Consider the following 23,218-nt stretch of genomic DNA (forward strand, 5'->3'; position numbering starts at 1 on the left):
ATTTGACTGTAACTTGCGAGTAGGATTTATTCCTAACATTGAACAAGTTGAGATGAGCACTGTGTTTTCTTCAGCTGATTCAAACCATAGTAAAGGTAAAGGGACCCCTGACCATTAGGTCCAGTCGTGACCGACTCTGGGGTTGCGGCGCTCATCTGTCTTTACTGGCCGAGGGAGCCGGCATACAGCTTCCAGGTCATGTGGCCAGCATGACTAAGCCGCTTCTGGCGAACCAGAGCAGCACACGGAAACACCGTTTACCTTCCCGCTGTAGCAGTACCTATTTATCTACTTGCACTTTGATGTGCTTTTGAACTGCTAGGTTGGCAGGAGCTGGGACCAAGCAACGGGAGCTCACCCCGTCGCGGGGATTCGAATCGCCGACCTTCTGATCAGCAAGCCTAGGCTCTGTGGTTTAATCCACAGCGCCACCCGCGTTCAAACCATAAGCAGCTACAAATATGAAGTTATTATCCCTATTGGCATCATCTGTTTACACAGAACATATTAGGCTATTGACAATTATATGTGCAATAGGATAATCAGACTATACACACTCGTATATCAATGCATGGTATGTAACAGTATTTATTTATTTTCATTCTCACTCACTTTTCTCTCTCTTTCTTCCTGCCCCCCTCACTTTTTTTTTTAAAATAAATGAAATTATTCTAATAAAATGTGTGTGTGTGTGTGTGTGTGTGTGTGTGTGTAGATTAGATATAGATATAGATATGAGATCTGTGGTATAGGACACATTCCAAAGGAGTTTAAGCAGCTACAAAAAAAGACATGGGATATAAAAGAAGAAATTAAGCAGACAGGAAATCATTTAAGAACAAATCCAGCCCAAAAGCTTTTGGTTGCTCTATTTGCTTCTCAAGAAAGCAGATTGTGTAAAGAAACTTGCAGCGCATGGACCTTCACTCCAACCTCCCCTCTCTTGCATTACCAGTATTTCTCTAACTTGGGTTTTCTGCTGTTGTTGGACTACAACTCCCATCATTTCTGACCGGTGTCCCTGTAAGCTAGGGATGATGGGAGTTGTAGTCCAACAACAGCTGGGGTCCCACGTTGGAGAAATGCCACTAGCCCAAACAACTGAAGAAAACATCAAGGGAGCCAAGCAGGTGCTTTTACAGACATGAATGCATCCTTCTGGTCTCATTCTGGCTCATGACGTTTGCGATCCAGTCCACGTAATTTGACACCTTAGTGTAGAGGCCGTAGGTGCCGCACTTTGGCCCCCAAGAAACCAAGCCAGCAACATAGTAGTGGGATTTGTCGTGGGGATATTCGACGGCATACGCCCCGCCGCTGTCTCCCTCGCAGCTGTCCTTCCCGTTGCTCCCCCCACAAATCATATTGTCTGTGAACACATAGGTCAAAGAATCTGCCGGGGGATTTGGCCTCACGCTTTGGCAACTGTCCATGTTTACCACAGGGATCCGGGCGTACCTAAGTATTCTCGCCGCAAGCGTCTTGTCTGTCCTGCCCCAGCCAGATATGTAGCCCAGCATCCCCACCGGCAAGTCGTAGTCGGACGATGCACCAGGCAAGCAAATGGGTGAGATGTTGTGATCCATCGTCAAGGGTTTTGCCAACTTCACTAAAGCAATGTCATTGTCGAAGTTTGTCCGGGACCGGCTGTTTGCCATTTCCAACCAGTCGGGATGGATGAACGTGGCTTCCACATCCAGTGGCCTAGCGCCTTCCATGGCGTTTCGCCCAACGTTAAGCTTCCCTGCGTGGATGACTGGGCATCGGGTATCCTCCAGCACGTGGGCTGCAGTGAGAACCCAGCGGTCCGATATCAGAGCCCCGCCAGCTGGTGGGTTTTCGAAATAGATTTGCCAAGGGAAGTTTCCATCTCTGGCTTGGCGGCCTCCAAAAATCCTCCCCGTCCCTTCAACAGGCCGAGAGGGAACTCCACAAACTAGAGCAAGGATAGAACAACAGCGGCAGAAATAAGAGCTTGCGAGCAGTAGGAAGACCGGATTTGCGCAAATGAAATAATCCAAATCATTTTTGTCCACTGACGTGAGAGAAAACACAAGCAATAACTTTAGGGTAGAGGGTTCAAGTTGAATCCAGTTTTGGGGCCTGTGTGTGGACCTCTCCCAAAGTTTTTGCCTGCTGCAGCCTGTTAACTTTGCCCGGAACTGTGTAGTACAGTCGTACCCTGGAAGTCAAACGGAATCCATTCTGGAAGCCCATTTGAACTTCCAAAACGTTCAGAAACCAAAGCACGGCTTCTGATTGGCTGCAAGAAGCTCCTGCAGCCGATCGGAAGCCGCAGAACCTGCTTCGGACGTTTGGATTCCAAAGAAAGTTTGCAAACCAGAACACTCACTTCTGGGTTTGCGGCATTCGGGAGTCAAAACGTTCAACTTGCAAGCATTCAGGATCCAAGGTACGACTGTATTGAGAATGAAGCCTGCTATACGCATATCCATGGGCATAGCCAGGGGGAGGCAGCTCCCCCCCCCAATCAAGTAAATAAATAAAAATACTCAGTTGTAGGTATGCGGGAGGGGGGGTTGTTCTTCAGAACCTGTAGGAGCCCACCAGAACCAAGCCCCATCACTGCTGAATGTAGCAGCATGCCCTAAACTACATAGCAAACAGACTAGGGCTGGGTGCAAAACTATTAGAAACTAGCTGCAGGTTCAGCTCCTGTGCCTCTTCTTCAACTGTGGGTCTGTGCTCTCTTCCCTTTTCCTATCCCTCAGAGGCCTGGCTCGCCCATTGACTCTAGTGGCGCAATGCACCACGGCGCCTGGGCGATCAGGGGGTGCTGAGAGGTGCTGAGGGGCGCCCCAGCAAGTGGGAGAGCTTCGCGGCGGCCTCCCTTTTCCCTCCTCCAGCCGCACCGCGAGAGCAGGGAGGGAAGCGAGCGGAACAGGGGCACTAGGACCCTGTTCCGCTCTGCAGCGCCAGGGTCATCCCTCACCCCGGTGCTGCGTTTCATTGGTAGAAGTGACGCCACATGGCAGCACCTCTACCAATGAAACGCAGCGCCCTGTTGGCGGGAAGGAATCCGCCGTGGCCCGGCCTGCCCAGGCACCCCGCTCCGCTAGGAGAAGGGAGGAAGGCCGCGCGGAGCAGCGCCGCCCCCTCCCCCACTCAATCCGGTGGCATCGGACAGGCAGGCGGCCTCCGGCACAGCGCGGCCCTGCTGTGAGGTGTGGGGGCCGCCGTGAGGCTCCCGCTGCCCGGCACGCCAGGTAAGAGTTTTCATTTTTTTAAAAAAGAGGGGGGCGCCAGAGGGATCCCTGCACCAGGGCGCCCGATGACCTTAAGACGGCCCTGATCCCTCAAGATGGTCGGGCTCAACAGTACAAGAAGGGACTCTTGAAACATGGAACATCATTGCTTCCTGCCGGACTGGTGCTTTGCAGAAACGTCTAAGAGGAGGGCAGGTTTTAAAGCTCTGGTTTTCAACCATCTCGAATCATCAAGGCAATTCAAGAACATGTCCCAGCAGAGGAAGCAAGAATTTTAAAATACTGGCAGGCTCTTCTGTAAACCAGGCAATGCGGTGGACTCTTGTCACGGCAATTTAACCACAATATCCACATTTAGAAATAGAGGGCTGTGTACCGTACCTGGGACACAAACTGGAATCTCCGTTTTCTCGTCTTCGTCCACCCATTTCCCACTGGCTGAACACCTATAAAGTCCTTTCGGAATAAAAGAATACATAGCACTATTCAGTTGTTTGTTTTTAATTTGTGTCGCGTGCCCAAATGCAGGCGAGATCAGAAAACAGATTGCAGGCCATTGGTGGCCCTTTGGCCAATTTCTAGCAAGCCATGTAGTGTCTGCTTGTCCGTGGGATTCCTGGGTAAATAATGTTGGCTCCAGATCTGATCCAGCAAAGCACTTCTAATGTGCTTAAGCAAGAATGGATACTCTGGATCACTTAACACAGATTAAGGTAAAGGGAACCCCTGAACATTAGGTCCAGTCATGACTGACTCTGGGGTTGCAGCACTCATCTCGCGTTATTGGCCGAGGGAGCCAACGTACAGCTTCCAGGTCATGTGGCCAGTTGTGGCTCTCATCTCACTCTATAGGCCGAGGGAGGCGGCGTTTGTCTGCAGACAGTTTCTGGGTCATGTGGTCAGCATGACTAAGCCACTTCTGGCGAACCAGAGCAGCGCACAGAAATGCCGTTTTCCTTCCCGCCGGAGTGGTACCTATTTATCTACTTGCACTTTGACATGCTTTCGAACTGCTAGGTTGGCAGGAGCTAGGACCGAGCAACGGGAGCTCACCCTGTCCCAGGGATTCGAACCGCCGACCTTCTGATCAGCAAGCCCTAGGCTCTGTGGTTTAACCCACAGCGCCACCTGCGTCCCTAACACAGATTAGCTATGCTTTAACTCCGTGTTTCCCAAACTTGGGTCTCCAGCTGTTTTTTCAGACTACAATTCCCATCATCCCTGACCACTGGTCTTGATGGCTAGGGCTGATGGGAGTTATAGTCCAAAACCAGCTGGGCTAAAATGAGCAGCAATGCCTTGAGGAGTGCCTGAGCTCTCAATGAGTTTGGAGGGGGCAGAAGTGGAGAGAAGGAGCGATGGTGGGTGGGAGCAGGGTGTGACACATTCCTAACTTGGCGCAGGTGGTGAAACAAGATTGGCTGCCCCTGGGCACACAGGGTGTGTGTGTGTGTGCTCGCGCGTGCAGGGGGAGGGAAGTAGTCCAGTTGCATGAGTGGACCTTGTTCCACACACCCCTATGCCCCTTAGCACTATCCTACACCCCACCCATTGCATCACCTCTGTGCAAGCTTTGTGCATGCAAACAATGAGAATGAATGATCAATAAAGAGGTTGCCTGGAGGAGCCAAGGAACGGCCACCTTGGCTACAGCACCCTTTGATTCCCATCAGCTGAAGAAGATGGAAGCAGAAACATTCTGCAGGAAGAGCTTCACCTCCCTGTCTCCTTGTTCATCTCAACTTTGTTCTTTGTTTCTCTCTCTCTCACACACACATTCCATAAGTTTTAACTGTGCTTCGGAAGGAATCGTTTCAGTGTTTACGACTCATTAAATTCTACACTGACTCTGCCCATAAGCAGAAAGCAGCCACTTTTGACGGTGTTGCTTTTAGTGGAAGCAAAGTGAGTGAAAACACACCACCAAGTTTCACAACGATACTGGGATGAAGTTTGTAAGTAAAAGACTCCTTTGAATGAGTTTGTCATAACATTGCCACCTCTAATTCTGTCATCATAAACTGAGTACAATGAGGCTCTTTTAAAGCCCTGAATCAGATGTGTTATGTACTGAGCTGAATCCTAGAACAATAGGATTCAGAATCAGCGGGAGCTACCCAATCCAACTCCAGGTGGAAGTGAATCCGCAACCTGATTGGCCTGCTGGAGCAGCCAATCAGGCGGCTGGCAGAAGTGAATCTGCTACCTGATTGGCCTGTAGGAGCAGCCAATCAGGCTGCAGGCAGAAGTCAATCCATAATATAATTGGCCCACAGGTGTAGCCCTGAAGTAGCCAATCACGCAAGGCCCATTGTGTAAATAATGTATATAAGCAGATGGTTTGGGGAAAAGAGCCATTCGTCTTCTCTTCTCCTCCTTGATGACTATGAGCTGAATAAAGAGCATGAAATTCACTCTTGACTCCGAGTATATTTCAAGATGCCACTTGGATCTGAAAAGGATGGGACACAGCATTACCTTTCCCCTGCATTGTATAAAACTTCTCGTTGCACGAATAGCTGATAGTGTCTTGATACTCCGTGTTGTCCTCAGTTCCTGACAGGTAAGTGACTTTCCCATTTGCAAGGTGCTCAGGCTCACCACAGTTTACGGCTGCCGGGGAGGAAAAGGATGGGGTGTTAGACTAGAATCGTCACACTGCTGCCACCTGCCACCTCATCCTGGTCAACCCATATTCTGTTGGGCCTGAACATACTTTCCGTTTCTTCTTTTCGTATGGTGCATAAAGCAGGGTTTCACCAACCTTATTGGACTAGTGGGCACACTTCAAGTTTTGGGAAATTGGTGAGGGTGTCAGTCGCAAGATGGCTGCCGCGGAGGGGGTGTGGCATAATGCAAAATCAGAGAGACAACCACCTGTGACAACCTTAGGCTTACCATGGGAAGTTGGTTATGTTCTGCTGATCCTCAGTACCAGGAAAAATATTGTTACAGAAGTTGGGCACAACACCCCACTCTCTGCCAGGGGGCTTGTACTCCCTTTGGAGAATTGACACACAGTGGAGACTGTCATAGCTTTAGAGAAATATGGTTTATTCACCTATTTACACCTTCAGTCTGCATGGAGCCCAGATTTTACAGCATGGTCATTTCAAGAGGGGTTTGTCTCCCATAGCAGTGCAGCCCTGGAGTCCAAGGCATCTCTCTCTCAGGTCAGCCTTCAGCCAGCCTGCCCAAGATGGATCCCAGGCCTTCTTCCTCCTTCTCCTTCCCAGCAACCCCTGCTCCAGACTCTCATTTTCCTGTCACCCCACACCTAGTTACCCTGGAAACCATCCCAACCCACCCACCCCTCTCTGTTCACCCCTCAGGACAAGTGGGAAGGACAGTTCTCTGGCATTGCCAATGGCCCTCTATTATTTCTTAATGGTCCCAGCTTGGCCAGGTCATTTTGCACAGGCTAGCTCATGAATTCCTCTGCAGCTTGTATTTCTTCTCCCTTCACATCACAAATAATCAAAATCCTACCATTTATTAATTTCTAGGGTTTCGCCCCCCCCCAAAATCTAGAACAATATACAAGCTGTATAGAAATCACTTATCTACACATTTGGTCCCATAGCTTTCTTTCTAGGGTGACTAGATACTCCCCCCCCCCAAATGAGAGCTCAAAGTTGGGGGCACCTGTCTTTAACTTCCAAGTCATCCCTTCCTATTTCCATCTCCTTCCAGGACCAACTGGAATAACATAAATGCCCTCTCCATTGAAAAGTCCTGTTTATCTCAGGTAATCCAGACAATGGTGTTTAAACTTAATTGTACTGAGGACCGGTGCTTTTTTTTTCTTTAAAAATGTTTAGGGGTACTCTCATTTTGACTCAAGGAAATCACCATTTTATAGTTCAAATTGGGGGAAATAAATACAGTAAATGGACAAAAGTACAAAGATTCGCAAAATGTTTAGGGATATGCGTACCCCTATGTACCCCCCACTTTAACTATACGGACCTTTGTCGGCAAGGTGATGTCTCTGCTTTTTAAGATGCTGTCTAGGTTTGTCATTGCTTTTCTCCCAAGAAGCAGGCGTCTTTTAATTTCGTGACTGCTGTCACCATCTGCAGTGATCAAGGAGCCCAAGAAAGTAAAATCTCTCACTGCCTCCATTTCTTCCCCTTCTATTTGCCAGGAGGTGATGGGACCAGTGGCCATGATCTTGGTTTTTTTGATGTTGAGCTTCAGACCATATTTTGCGCTCTCCTCTTTCACCCTCATTAAAAGGTTCTTTAATTCCTCCTCGCTTTCTGCCATCAAGGTTGTGTCATCTGCATATCTGAGGTTGTTGATATTTCTTCCAGCAATCTTAATTCCGGCTTGGGATTCATCTAGTCCAGCCTTTCGCATGATGAATTCTGCATATAAGTTAAATAAGCAGGGAGACAATATACAACCTTGTCGTACTCCTTTCCCAATTTTGAACCAATCAGTTGTTCCATATCCAGTTCTAACTGTAGCTTCTTGTCCCACATAGAGATTTCTCAGGAGACAGATGAGGTGATCAGGCACTCCCATTTCTTTAAGAACTTGCCATAGTTTGCTGTGGTCGACACAGTCAAAGGCTTTTGCATAGTCAATGAAGCAGAAGTAGACGTTTTTCTGGAACTCTCTAGCTTTCTCCATAATCCAGCGCATGTTTGCTATTTGGTCTCTGGTTCCTCTGCCCTTTCGAAATCCAGCTTGCACTTCTGGGAGTTCTCGGTCCACATACTGCCTAAGCCTGCCTTGTAGAATTTTAAGCATAACCTTGCTAGCGTGTGAAATGAGCGCAATTGTGCGGTAGTTGCAGCATTCTTTGGCACTGCCCTTCTTTGGAATTGGGATGTAGACTGATCTTCTCCAATCCTCTGGCCATTGCTGAGTTTTCCAAACTTGCTGGCATATTGGGTGTAGCACCTTAACAGCATCATCTTTTAAAATTTTAAACAGTTCAGCTGGAATATCATCACTTCCACTGGCCTTGTTATTAGCAATGCTTTCTAAGGCCCATTTGACTTCACTCTCCAAGATGTCTGGCTCAAGGTCAGCAACCACACTACCTGAGGTGTACGAGACCTCCGTATCTTTCTGGTATAATTCCTCTGTGTATTCTTGCCACCTCTTCTTGATGTCTTCTGCTTCTGTTAGGTCCTTACCACTTTTGTCCTTGATTATGGTAATCTTTGTACGAAATGTTCCTTTCATATCTCCAATTTTCTTGAACAGATCTCTGGTTTTCCCCATTCTATTGTTTTCCTCTATTTCTTTGCATTGCTCATTTAAGAAGACCCTCTTGTCTCTCCTTGCTGTTTTTTGGAAATCTGCATTCAGTTTCCTGTATCTTTCCCTATCTCCCTTGCATTTTGCTTGGAAGTGAGAGTTGGACCATAAAGAAGGCTGATCGCCGAAGAATTGATGCTTTTGAATTATGGTGCTGGAGGAGACTCTTGAGAGTCCCATGGACTGCAAGAAGATCAAACCTATCCATTCTTAAGGAAATCAGCCCTGAGTGCTCCCTGGAAGGACGGATCGTGAAGCTGAGGCTCCAATACTTTGGCCACCTCATGAGAAGAGAAGAATCCTTGGAAAAGACCCTGATGTTGGGAAAGATTGAGGGCACTAGGAGAAGGGGACGACAGAGGACAAGATGGTTGGACAGTGTTCTCGAAGCTACGAACATGAGTTTGACCAAACTGCGGGAGGCAGTGCAAGACAGGAGTGCCTGGCGTGCTATGGTCCATGGGGTCACGAAGAGTCGGACACGACTAAACGACTAAACAACAACATGTACCCCCCAGAAAAAGCACTGCTGAGGACCACTATTTTGGTTGCCTTATTACTTTGTGGATCACTGTAATTTTTTTACCTTACATAGCCACCGGAAAGGGGAACAATCATTCTGTGTGGCTGCCGTCCAGTTCACCTATGAAGAGAGCTATGAAGAGAGCTGGAAGTTTCTTTGTGATTACTCACACTGCTGAAGAAGCAAGCTGCTTTCCAGTTTAAATTTAGAAGTGGCTTGCCTCTTCAGCATCTTGTCAAAACTTCAGAAAGTCTCCTGTTTCTCAAATATTCTTCTCTGTTATGATCCCTGTAGTCTCAAGACCAACTGAAAGTGTGTTATGGACCACCAATAGGAAGCCAAGCACTTACGGACACATTCGAGGTCAGAGTTGCTCCACTCGCCGTTGCTTTGACAGACAGAGTAGAAGGATGTGAGGCTGCCTTTTGACTGAAGGGAACAGGATTGAGAGACACTGGAGTTAATTCATGTATCAGAATGATATACCCATTGCTCTCTCTCCCTTGTTACACGAGGGGAATCTTGGGCCCTTGTGTAAAGTAAGAAGATACATGAAGAGGATGCAAAAAAGTTGTTTAACATTTGCACTAAGCAAGACTTCTGGCATTTCATCTCCAAGCTTACTGCTTGCGTTTAAAAGCATGGGGCTAAGCAGAGATTAAAGCCCATCTTAAATAGTTTAATTGCAAGTGTAGGAACTAGCCATTAGGCTGATCTCCCCCTTTTGTTATCCAGTTTATCAAAGAAACAGGCTACAAGACTAAAAAGGAAGTTTAAAGCATGTATTTTACTCACAGTCAAGCATTTGTCCTTAGCAGCAACAGTGGTAAAAATAAATGCAGGTAAATTACTTGTGTTTACAGCAAAAAATAGCTTCAGGCAAGTGCCTGATGCTGGAGCAAGCGGATAGATGTCCATATACATGGCTGGTGAGAGAGAGAGAGAGAGAGAGAGAGAGAGAGAGAGAGAGAGAGAGAGAGAGCAGGAAATACGTCTTTGCTTCTTCCCTCCCAGTAGAGGAGGGGAAACGACATCATACAGAGCCTTCTCTACTAATTACATTTCTATGGCCTGAGTCTGCCTATCAGCAATGCAGCTCTATGGTCTTAACCCCTTCACATGCTAACTAGCAAGAATATGTGTTGTTAGATTTGACTACATATCTCCCACACTCAGGGCCTTAGACAGGGACCTAAGTGTAGGTTTCAGGAGTACAATGACTGATCCTGCAGCTGAGGCATTATATCTGGCCAGTTAAAGGGCCAGGGCGTACCTCTGCAGCTATTAGCTTTCTAGGAACTGAGGTTTCAAGATGGGGGAAGATATCCTCAGGACTCTGATCCTCTGAAGAGTCCGGTGGCAGAAGTATCTCCTTGGGGTTCAAAGGAGGAGGTGCAGGTTCTGGTGACTTCAGCTTCACATGGAACACACCTGGCAGTAGATTCATCTCCTCCTCCTTCTGATGGGCTGTGTCTCTCAGGATTCCTGGTCTGCAGCCATGGCACCAATTGCCAAGTACTGAGGGGAGTGAAGGGTGGCTGGTGACATGTCAACAGCCCTGTAGATCAGACAATGGCCGCCAGCTCTTTGCGCTGCTAATACTGCTGGCCACAGGAGACTGATATAACAGCCCACAATCCACCTGGCCTGGGAAGTCTGGTGATATGGGAAGACCAATCTGGTGCCACCAGCAAGTATAAAGACTCTTATTGTGGGAAGCTTGTCCCTGAAAGAGGCAACCCAGTTCTCATTTGGTGAATCAAGCCCCTGGCTGGTCCCAGATGGTTTCTAGGTAGCTGTTTATTCAGCCAGCCAATGTGCCTGAAGCTTGCGTTTCAGAAGCTCTGTCTGCTCTCTGGTCTGGGACCCGGACATCAGTGCAGAAAGAATCCTCTCTCACCGCTATGTTGAGATGGAGAAGAGGCGCAATGCATATCGGCGTAGAATTAGCAGCAATGTACTGTTCATGCCAAGGGGATTCTCAGAGCCTAACTGACCTTGGTGAGCACGGACCTACCAGTACAATCTCATAGCCTTCAACACAGGTCACCTTCACGGAATCCTTAAAGACGTAACGTTCTCTCACGGGTACCATATTGGAAAGCGGAATGACAGTTTCTTTGCAGGGCATTGCTTTGCAAATGGAAAGAAGAAGAAAAAAAGGAAACCAGTCAATAATCACTGACTCACCTGGCACACGCTTTCTCTCACATGTACACACCCCTTGTCATTTTCTATCCCCAGCAGTCACAGCCAAGTCCAACAGAAGCCGTGTTTTTATTTAATGTGACTTCCTCTCTGCTCCGAGCCTCCATATCTCTGTCCCAGAGCGCTCACGGGTGTGCCCCACAGGTTAGCTCTCATGGGATATCTACTCACGATCCCCAAAGTAGCGGATTTTCCAGCCTCTGCCTTGCTCTGACTGGTCTGTTTGGAAGAAAATGTCAAGTATATTGCTTCTAGTCTTGATTTCTGGAGGGCCAGGGAATGTGTTGCCACAGTAGGGGCCAAATTGCTGGTCGCCTGCTGAGAACTGCAAGGAGAACGAAACAGAGGAAGACAAAAGAGACAAATATTTAACAGGAAATGCATCTAAAGATTTGGAGAGGAGAAGGCGTATGGGCAGCAGAAATTTGGTACTTGAGGGATTAAGGATACATCAGTGTAAATACAAGTACAGTAAGTAAAATACAAACAAACAACAACTTCAAATATTACTGAAATATTGAAATGAGGTTTGTGCCAAACACCTGCCAATCATTCCAGCGATTGACACTTGTTGGAAGGAGCGCTGGAAGCTCAGAGCAGATTTACTTCTTACTGAGCAACCGAGTAGAAAACACTGCCTATGTGCTCCGCCACCCCTTTATTTCCCGCAAGAGACCTACAGGAAATATCCACAGGAACATGGACCATTGTTGGGATGTCAAGGGAGCAGATTCTTCTAGGGGTCAGGCAAGTAGAAAGAGAAGCAGAAGCTTGGAACACGTGAAGAGTGCGAGAGGGAAAAGGTCACTAGGGCAACAGATATTTTCACACCTGAAACTAAAACCAGCCTTTTAAAATGCTATTATGAGTTTTGGCTGCCTGCTTACTATGAATGCATTTTGTCCATATTTCTGCTTAGAGTCTCACTTGCTGAGAATCGAGGATTTGATGGAAGAAACTTAATGTTCCTTTAATAGCTGTGCCTGTGGGCAATTCAGCTGCAGAGTGTGGGGGTCTAAGGCCAGAACATGTGTAAGAAAAATGGACAATTTTGAATTTGGAGAAGCTGGAGGGAGTTCAGCAGGATTTGACTAAACTGGAGGGGAGCAAGGGAGTTGTCACAGTGGCTCTCTGGGGGTTGAAGCAGTGTACCAGAGCCTATTTGCTTCCATTATGCTCTGTTTGCTCTCAAAGGGAGGCTGAAATCAAATGTTCAGAGTCATCGTGTAGCAAAACAATGAGAATATACAGAAGAGGGTTTTCAAAAGGAGCAAGTGGAGGAGAATGGGCATTGCATATCAAAGGAAGGGAGCAGAGATACCAATCCTTTCCAGCAAGTGTCCAGATTATAAGATTGTGTGTACCTATGTCACTTTTCCATGTCCTGGGGGTTTCCCCCTTTTAGTTTACTAAGCTGGTGCGCAAACAACACCATGGGGCCGGAAAGGCAAGCAGGAGCAAAGGGCGGACACCGTCCCACAACCAGGCCACCTGCTCCTGCCCAAGTGTGCCACAACCCCCAATGGCAAATGTCACCCCTGGGACTCTGGTCTGCCGTTTGGCTTCTAGGGATACACAGATAAGATGTCTTCAGAACAGGAGCAGAGGCATCCCTCTCTTTATCTAGGCCAACCACCTACTCTCAAGGCATCAGCACAGTTTCCTTCCGAGTCAGCTGGCTCGATGTCGAAGTCCTTCTTGCCAATGGTCAAGACCACACGGTATCCTGGCTCCAGGGTGACACGGTAATCGCAGTGCGAGTTCTCAGGGTACAGGCTGGGGTAGTTGGGGCTGGTGATCTCCCCCGACAAGTCGGTGTACACATTCCCAGTGCAGTTCACTAGAGTTTAGGGAAGAGCAACGGCCAGGAGATCCGTAACAAAGTTAGATGACTTTCTGCAGGAGCTAGTGCTCTTCTAGATATCTTGCTTAAAGCTACCCCCCCAAAAAAAATTATCTTTTGCCCTTGTGTTCAGGCCCAAATATTAGATGGGCTAAAGTATCATCAAAGGGCAACATTTAATCAATTGCATTTTTACCACCCCTCATGGCATGTGTGCACATGCTTGCACAGGGATGCATGCCATGTTTCCATCTCAGAAAACAAAATATCATGGGCTTCTCTGATAAGTGTCAGTAATAGTAAATACTTCCTGATATCAGTTCCCCTGGTGAACTCTCACTGTTTCCCTTAAGCTTTCAGACTCAAAAAACCAGCGAAGCACCTTCCTTCTCTTTTTATTTCAGGTTCATTTTGAAATAAGCAAAAACAAATTAGGATGTTTGTTTAATATTATTTGTTGCATGATTTTGTTGCCCCTGTTTCTAACGTGTAAAGAAAAGGCTTTCTGCAAAAATACATGTATTTCAAAAAACACAAAAGTAACTGATACTGCCAGTGAAACTTGAAACAGGATTTCGTATTCCATGTTTTCTTTTTTCTTATTAGATTTTCATAACTTTAACCAATTAATTTCAATTATTTTATACATTTCTCTTATGAACTGACTTCCCAACTTTCCTTCCATGTTGTTTTTAAACCCATCCCTTTTATTCACTGCATAACATCATACATTTCACCAAATACATATACCTCTATTGTATCACATATTTCCTCCAATACATCTTTCTGTATTTCATATATTATCATTTTCTTCCTATTGCTCAAATTTCAAATTCTGCCGGTGATTTCATCCGATTATAATATATTCCATATTTTCTTAAAGTGAAATTCTGCACACAGGCAATCCAAAATCCTAGGGATGCTGGATTCTGTAACCTGTATGCTTATCAAGAAAATGTGCATAATTTCTCTTAATCTGTGTGTTTATTCTGATATATATACATATAGCTATTTTGCATGTTTTTTTTTGTTTGGCTCGGCATAGAAGAGATAAGGTCACTGAAGCCTTTTGGCTTCTGAGATTTTAGCACACTTTCAATATTTTATTCAATAAAATAATTAAAGCAAATATTCTCAGGAAGCTGAAATATGTGTCCAGTACCACACTGTATGCTTTTTCTGTGCACCCAGAGAATCATGGCAAACACACAGCTCTGATTTTAAACTTTTGTTGCTACTTGCCTGTGTTTTTCCTGTTCAAGCAATTTGAAAACTTAAAATGATGTCATGCTGCACAATATTACCTGTTATGATATGCTGGGGTTTCTGGCTTAATGGTCTTTAGCATGAATGAGCAGCGCTGCTGCTGCCAGGGCCGGCGTGTCCATTAAGGCGTACTAGGCAGTTGCCTAGGACGGCAAAATGGAGGGGGCGCTGGCACGACGGGGAGCGCTGCTGGCTTCGCAGGACTCGCTCTGCCGCGCGGCCCCTGCACCCCGACGCCACCTACCCGTGTCCAGGGCGGGCTGCAGCAGCGGCGCCAGTGCAGCCCAGGTGTGCCCGGAACGCCGAGGGCAGCAGTGGGTGAAGGACATGTGGGGCGAGAGCAGCCCCTTCCCGCGGCGCACACACCAGAGCCGGGCCTTCGGCTCCAGGGGCTGTTGTACCCCGGGGGTCCGTGGCTGAAGCCCGAGGGCGGCCACAGCAACCCAGCCGTCGACGTTGCAGGTAAGTGGGAGGGGCGCTGGGAAGGGAAGGAGTGAAGGCCGGGCCAGGCCCGCAGGGAGGAGGCAGACACCGGGGGGGGGGGAGCGCCAGAAGGTGATCTCGCCTAGGGCGCAAAAAAACCCTAGCACCGGCCCTGGCTGCTGCACATTGCTCAATTGCTCCCAGGTTGCTCCTCCCATGGACCAAGTGGGAGAAACAAACCGAGAAGTCTTAGCTTCTTGTAACATTCAAACCAGGCAACATGGTTTGAACATGGTTTGCTGCTCCTTTTGGTAATTTCCTAGCCATCATGCCTTGTGAGGGAGACTTGGATCAAGTGTACTGGGAAGCCAAAGATTTCTCCTGCTTGTGCTAGGCGAGAAGCGAAGTTGGGATGACCGAGCAACGTGCACCAGCACGCTGTGATAAGAAAAAGAAATCTAGCTCGCTAGTACATGTAAGCAAAGCCAATTTTTCTTTTCTTCTGTATTGAGTTTATGTGATAAGTTGTTGCTTTTAAAATGTGACTTATTCTTTTGTAATTTTAAAAAAACTGAATAACAAGTAAGAAACAAAATATATATCCAAGTGAATTAGTGGCAAGGATTTGCACGTGCCTATCTTGACTGGGCTTGGCACTGGGCTTGGCAAAAATCATGCCAGAAATTCCATGCCTCTGTTTTCTATGCCCCACATAGTCTCCCACAGTTTATCAACATATTTCTAAGATTCAAGGTCTAAGTTCTGAATCCTGAATGACGTCTATGCAGGCTGCATCTTGCTGCCCCCTTGGCCTGCTGTTTGACACATTATCTAAACATCCTTCAACTGCTTTTTGTAAAAAGCCAAACCCTTTTTTTTCAGATTCCTTATTACATTGGGGGGGGGGCAGTCTTAGCTCCCAGTGTTTGGGATGATTTGATTATATTTCTTTATTATGCAGTGCTAGTTTCTTTTCCTTGTGAGCAACCACAGTTTCTTTCCATTTATCAGCCTCTGTGGATGTTCACAGGCTGCAAACACTTTAAAGTTCAATGCTTGTCACAAAGAAATCTGGGCACTGTATTTTACTCCTTGCAGGGTTACAATTCCTAGCAACACGTTTCCGAGCACAATTCAAAGTGTTGGTGCTGAGCTTTAAAGCCCTAAATGGCCTCGGTCCAGTATACCTGAAGGAGCGTCTCCACCTCCATCATTTTGCCCGGACACTGAGGTCCAGCGCCGAGGGCCTTCTGGCGGTTCCCTCGTTGCGAGAAGCCAAGTTGCAGGGAACTAGGCAGAGGGCCTTCTCAGTGGTGGCGCCTGCCCTGTGGAACGCCCTCCCACCAGATGTCAAAAAGGAAAACAACTACCAGACTTTTAGAAGACATCTGAAGGCAGCCCTGTTCAGGGAGGCTTTTAATGTTTAATAGATTGTTGTGTTTTATTCTTCTGTTGGAAGCTGCCCAGAGTGGCTGGGGAGACCCGGCCAGATGGGCGGGGTATAAATAATAAATATATTATTATTATTATTATTATTATTATTATTATTATTATTATTATTACCTGTAACAAACAACGGTGCCCAAAATTCTTTGAGGGTGTGTATGCTTTGAATGTACATTAAAGGTATAGTGTGTAAACAGCCACAGTTCCACAGTAGACTGCTGGAGTTCTTCCCGTTTCAAGTACCGTATCAGCAGTGGGGATAAGGACTGTGATTGCTGGAGCAATAGCAGCCAAGCTCCTACCTCCACATGTCTTCAGATCCTCATGCAAGAAATATTCAGGTGGGCAAGAGCAATAGTAGCCACCAATATAGTTGTTGCAGTAATGGCTGCAGGCCTCTTCCACAAAATCTGTGCATTCATCCACATCTGCGAGAAGTGAACAGAGATGGCGGTAAGGACGTGTGAGGAATATCATAGAAGGCGGAAAGGAAAAGAGACAGTGGGATAAACACCGTGCTGGTTAAGGAAGAAGAGGTCCTTCATTTAAGGTAGAGTCCCAATGATTCCTCCTTCTTTTTTTGCCACCCTCACACAGCCTCACCGGAACACCCAGCTTTAGGTAGGTCCTGCCACCTCTCATAAACCTCCACTTGCCTTCCTCTCAGAGTTGGGAGCCTGACCCCCCAAGTGCTTAAATGACAGTTGTCTCTTATGGGATCCAAAACAGATCCGTAAGGGGGAAAGGTGGGGCAGAAATAAATAACTTTTATTTGGGCACTACAATTTAAGAAGGGGATGTTGACAAGCTGGAACATTTCAGACCACATGTGATAGTACCTTAGGAACACCTCCATTCTTGGTCAACTCCTAGTTCTGCATCCTAAGTAATTATGTACTATATAAGCAGATATGTACTAGATCAGGCATCCCCAGACTACGCCCCAGGGGCCGGATATGGCCCAAAAGGCTCATTTATCCTGCCCGCTGCCACCGCCTGTGCTTACCGGCGCGGCGCATCGCAGCTGCCCGCTTCTAGGTCGCAGAGCACCGGAAATAGCTTGCACACATGCGTCATTTCCAGCGCACATCCGGGTGGGAGGAGGCCCGTGCGCATGCGCACAAGCTATTTCTGGTGCTCCTGCGACCCGGAAGTGTGCTGGAAATAGTGTGTGTGCGTGCGTATGGGCGTGCGCTCCCCTGCCCTCCGGCCTGCCGCAGCGGCGCTGCAGGCATCAGCCCGAAGCACCGTATGTTTGGGGACCCCTGTACTAGATGATGGCTTAAGTTGTTGTGATATCTTTGCTATAATTCCTAGACAATTTCCATAACCAATGTTCTTAATACACTGCCTTTCTTCTCAGCTGGGGTGGGGGGTGGGGAGAGATATTTAATCTTGAAGTGGGCCCTTGAGCCTTGCTATAAATCTGGCTTGTCCATTCAGTGCAATCTGAAAGGGCTCCTCCTATAGCCACCCCAAAGCATTGCTGAGAGGAATACTATATTGTATCTACAAAGTGTTTCGTACACCAGGATGACAAAAGACAGGGCTTACCCTCTGCAATATAATAGGCAGCGAAGCCAGTGAATCGCTCTTCATTGGAAAAGTCAGACTGAAAGGTGACTGTCAACGTGTTATATGGGACATGGAATTCTTCCAGGACAGGAGAACCCGGAGTGCGGCTCTTCTTCCGCCCACAGAACTGACCCTCAATGTGGTTACCAATCAGGACCTAAAAGTGACAGGCACACAAGACAAGTCTCTCTTAGCTTCTGCTTATAGAAATAGATTGTAGTTGGCTGTTAACAATATTCAGGGCTGGCATGGGCGTAGGCAGGGGGCAGGAGGGGGCAATTGCCCCCCCTAGAAGCAAAAGGCTGAGGGGTGCAGCGTGGCAGCCCCAGGCTCCCGCTCATGGCGCGAAGCTCTAGAGGCGCGCGGGGAGTGTAAGCGGAGGAGCACTAAGCGGGAGTGGGGGGCGTAAGTGGAGGAGGCAGCCACAGGCTCGCGTTCCCCACACGCCTCTGGAGCTTCGCGCCGGGAGCGGGAGCCTGGGGCCGCCTCCTCGGAAGAGCTGGGAGGCGCAGGCCACGTAGCCCTGCCCACATTCCCACTGTGGCCCCTCCCCTCCCGCCCCTTGCCCCCGCCCCTTGCCCCCCCAATTTTGATCCTGGGTACGCCCGTGGGCTGGCGCAATGTATGCACACACACACACACACAGTGCCCCTCTTGCATGCTGGCATCAAAACAACACACAATATACTTTGCTGAAATTCAATATACAATTCAATACACACAATTCAAGATACTTTGCTGAAAGCAAAATTCCTGAGCAAAATGCAGCTGTAGACAGCACTGTGGAGTAGATCGTTGCTTTTGCTGCTGTGGTACTGCCAGCAATAATCCTAGCAGAATGTGAACATAACCAGATACCGATAACAGTGTTTAGTTATAAATTAACTTAGGAAGTCAAGGCATTAGCTGGAAAAGGAGAAGATGATAACTTTACAGCAGGGGTCAGCAAACTTTTTCAGCAGGGGGCCGGTTCACTGTCCCTCAGACCTTGTGGGGGGGCCGGACTATATTTTGAAAAAAATTATGAACGAATTCCTATGCCCCACAAATAACTCAGACATGCATTTTAAATAAAATGACACATTCTACTCATTTAAAAACACCAGGCAGGCCCCACAAATAACCCAGGGGTGCATTTTAAATAAAATGACACATTCTACCCATGTAAAAACACGCTGATTCCCGGACCATCCGCGGGCTGGATTTAGAAGGCGATTGGGCCGCATCCGGGCCCCGGGCCTTAGTTTGGGGACCCCTGCTTTACAGTGACATGGCGAAGGGCCTTCTTGGTCGTGGCGCCCTCCCTATGGAACACCCTCCCATCAGATGTCGAACAGATAAACAGCAGTATGGTTTTTTTTAGAAGACATCAGTACAGTGGTACCTCTGGTTAAGAACTTAATTCGTTCTGGAGGTCCATTCTTAACCTGAAACTGTTCTTCACCTGAAGCACCACTTTAGCTAAAGGGGCCTCCCGCTGCCGCCGGCACGTGGTTTCTGTTCTCATCCTGAAGCAAAGTTCTTAACCCGAGGTACTATTTCTGGGTTAGTGGAGTCTGTAACCTGAAGCATTTGTAACCTGAAGCGTTTGTAACCTGAAGTGTTTGTAACCCGAGGTACCACTGTATAGGGAAGTTTTTAATGTTTGATGTTTTATGGTGTTTTTATGTTTTGCTGGAAGCTGCCCAGAATGGCTGGTGCAATGCAGTAAAATTTATATAATTAATAAAATTGTTGTTGTCGCTACTGCTGTTATACACTGTGCTCCATAGTTCTTTGCCAGGTGACGGAGAAAAAGACATGTTGTTATATAGCATAAGGGAGGCCCTAATACGGGGTGGGGGGGCACACTGTGGCGTGTTACTTCAAAAAGAAACACCAGGGTGGAATCTAGAGACATAAAAAACGCCGTGAAAATGTGTTGTTTTTTTTTAAAAAAAGTTTTAAAAATATATATTGAATTTGCCATTAAGCTCACAATCGCACTTAAAACACACTTAAAATGTTCTATTTGCAGCTGTATAGCTGAGTCCCTACAGGAGATATAACTGGACAATTATTTTCATTCATTTATGAGTAGGAAAAATGCACCACCACCTCATGGCAGTAGCAGCAGCAGCAGCAGACGTTCTCCACAGTCTGAGTGGCTTCTCACCTTCCTACCCTCTCCCCACTTTTTTGGCCGCAGCAGACATTACTAAGTCTCCCTCTCAGTGACTTTCCAGCCGCCGTCTTGGTGCAGTGGAGAGAAACAAGATGACAGTGGCGAAGTCACTGAGGCCTCATCCAGACTTCTGCTTGTCCTGCCACTTTCCCCCGGTGAAAACCCGCTCTTTACCACTGAATCGGAAGAAACATCGATGGCATTTTCTGAGGATTGCTGTTTGCTCCATTTCAGCACTAAAGAGCGGGTTTTCCTGAGGAAAGCAGCGGAGCGGATGGAAAACCACTCGGACTCATGCCCAGAAACCACAGAAAACCGCTGAGACCTACACTTTCTATACAAAGGAGAAGCAGAAGTGTGGGTGAGCCCTGAGATGAGGGCTCAGTGCCCACTACTGACTGGCAAAAGGTTTACAAAACAGAAAAAGGTGTGTGTGAAAAGATATCTGTGGAAAGGGTTTTTTTTCCTGCTGCTGCCATGAAGTGGTTATGATTTTATATCAAAAAGTTAAAAATAATAAGAGTCTACTGCAGTGAAGCAGCTATGGAGGGGGACAACATGGAGATGCATAGATAGAATAGGTTTTTTAAAATGTGTCCATTGCCCGTGGCAGGTGTGTGGCCAAGATGATGATGGGACAAATTGAATTAGTGTGTTCCCTTGTGGACAACAATGTTCAACTCTTTTAAAAAAATCAGCTGCCTCCAGGCTTTTGGTCGCAAGAGGAATAGCATTCACACACTGCACTGCAATCGCTCCCCACCCCCTGCCAGTTGTATTCCTAAGCATCAGAACACAGCTTTGCAGGTGAACATTGGTTCAGCACCAGCAGGTAAAGGTAAAAAGGTAAAGGACCCCTGGATGGTTAAGTCCAATCAAAGGCGACTATGAGGTTGCGGTGCTCATCCCGCATTCAGGCCGAGGGAGCCGGTGTTTGTCCACAGACAGCTTTCCGGGTCATGTGGTCAGCATGACTAAACCGCTTCTGGCGCAAAGGAACACCGTGACGGAAACCAGAGTGCATGGAAACGCTGTTTACCTTCCTGCCACAGTGGTACCTATTTATCTACATGCACTGGCATGCTTTTGAACTGCTAGGCTGGCAGGAGCTGGGACCGAGCAACGGGAGCTCACTCCGTTGCGGGGATTCGAACCGCCGACCTTCCAATTGGCAAGCCCAAGAGGCTCAGTGGTTTAGACCCATTGGTTCAGCACCTGCACACACCCCAATGCTCCGTTTCTACCTGCCCCAGCAGTGGAATGGGGCCCCTGTACCTTCACAGAGTCATATTGGCAGTTTTGAGACGGCTCTATATCCAGGTGGGTGAAGTAAAGATGGATGCCATAACCAGGAGGCACACTGATTTCCCAGGATTCCAGAGCATCGTTGGGATATGCCTGAGGATAGTTTGGAGACAGGATTTCCCCGTACATGGAAGCTGCCTCAGTGCAGGCCAAGAGGAAGCAGGAAACAAAGCCCCTAAAGAAGAGAAATGAATATTGAGAGTGGCTACCAATTCTACTCTCTGCCACATCTACCTATGGCCCAAGGGATGGAAGAGTTAAAGCAACTTGATTCAGCCCCTCTAAGCAGCACAGGGTTGCCTCCACTATCTAGGGAGTAGGAGGTAAAGTTGCATTGCTGAAAACACAACTGAGGGAATTTGGTTCCTAGATTTGAGGTCAGCAACGTATCCAGCCCTGTAATGATCCTGTGGCAAACGAGGAGTGAGGACGAGAAGCATCTTCGGCAACTATTACAGCAGAGCCTCGGTTTTTGAGCGTCTTGGAAGTCAAACGTTTCAGAAGCCAAACGCCGAAAACCTGGAAGTAATTGCTTCCGTTTTCAAACGCACCTTGGAAGTCGGACAGCTTCCGCTGGATGTTTTTATTTTTTCCTCATTGCTCCTTGGTTTTCAAACGTTTCGGAAGTGGAACGGTCTTCCGGAACAGATTACGTTCGAAAACCAAGGTTCCACTGTAGAACAAAGCCACAAACTCTTGTGGGGAGAGGGGTGTGCGCCTTGCCTGCCTCCCCCAACCCCTTCTTCAGCAAAAGTAGTTGCTGGCCACTGCCAGAGCCTCACCTTATTAGCTCATACTGTATATTCAATAACTTACCAAGTCTGCAATAGCTCCATCTTGGCCTTCTTCCTCAAATCCACTGTGGTTGGACTTCAGGTTTGGACAAAGAAAGCACACTGGCTTGTTTGTCTTCTTCCCCTGAAGCAGGCCTGGTTCGTGGGCAGAGCAATGGAGTTAAAACCCAGCTCATGGAAGCCGTAGGCACCCAGCCCCTACCAGCCTTTAGCAAGAGAAACTGATTCCTAGAGTAGAGCAGGGTGCAACGTGATGCACGCTTGACCACAAAGTGGCAACAGGGTCACTGGCGCCATGTAAAGGCTATAGGTCAGGAACTGAGCCAAAGAGAGAGATTCATCACAAACTATGCCTGCAACTTATGCAAGACAACTATCTCCACCCCCACCCCTCAAAACAGCCATAGTAGCTTAGGAGAAGCATCGCTTTCCTTCCCAGAAAGGCTGACACCCATCAGGAAACATTTAACTCAATGCTAATACTCAGATTCTCGAAGCTACCAACATGAGTTTGACCAAACTGCGGGAGGCAGTGCAAGACAGGAGTGCCTGGCATGCTATGGTCCAGGGGTCACGACACGACTAAATGGAGTCGGACACGACTAAATGACTAAACAAAAAATACTCAGATTCTGGTTTATATATATATAAACAAGTTTTTAAAAGAATTTTACCTTGCACTCCTCGTCTCTGCAGCTGTTTCTCTCTTTGTCTGGCTCTTCTATCTCCCTCTTCATAATCCTCACCGACCCTTATCCACATTTCGGACCTGTTAATGTCACTTAATTGCAGACCTCCATTGCCCTCTGCTGTTTGAAAGATGCCACCCTCCAACTTTGCTAAGAAATCCTGTCTGAGAGAGAAAGTTCTAATAGTCTGGTTGCACAATCCTCTTTTTTTTTTCTTTTTTGGCCAGGCCACAAGTCTGCGAGATGGGGAAGGCTGGATCCTTTCAAACTGGCCATTTTTCGGGGAAGTCAGGTGACTTCTGCAAAGAGAACAGGCGACGGGAAATTCCAGATTGGAAAAAAAAAGTCCAAACATTACGCAATTGCAAGGGAAGATTGCCTTTTTTGCTCGTCGTCATTCATCGACCCCCAATCACTTTCCAGAAAGGGCAGCAAATAAACACACAATAAACACACATGGAGAATTAGAAGCACCCAAAAG

General features: G+C 47.4%; 1 protein-coding gene across 1 annotated transcript; it reads right to left on the reverse strand.

Annotated features, from left to right (window-relative positions):
- Positions 1 to 564: 564 nt before the first annotated feature.
- On the reverse strand, positions 565 to 22,983 carry C1S (complement C1s). Its single transcript, XM_035141174.3, has 12 exons — positions 22,723 to 22,983; positions 22,071 to 22,183; positions 21,225 to 21,429; positions 17,765 to 17,942; positions 16,513 to 16,638; positions 12,873 to 13,072; positions 11,404 to 11,557; positions 11,042 to 11,157; positions 9,375 to 9,453; positions 5,706 to 5,840; positions 3,609 to 3,683; positions 565 to 1,936 (listed from the first exon to the last, which is right to left on the reverse strand). Exons 2-12 carry the CDS (start codon positions 22,088 to 22,090, stop codon positions 1,137 to 1,139), a joined length of 2,088 nt encoding a protein of 695 aa, XP_034997065.3. The 5' UTR covers positions 22,091 to 22,183; positions 22,723 to 22,983; the 3' UTR covers positions 565 to 1,136.
- Between the last annotated feature and the right edge of the window lie 235 nt (positions 22,984 to 23,218).

The sequence above is a fragment of the Zootoca vivipara genome, chromosome 15, assembly GCF_965207765.1.
Source record: "Zootoca vivipara chromosome 15, rZooViv2.hap1.1, whole genome shotgun sequence".
Taxonomy (NCBI): Eukaryota; Metazoa; Chordata; class Lepidosauria; order Squamata; family Lacertidae; genus Zootoca; species Zootoca vivipara.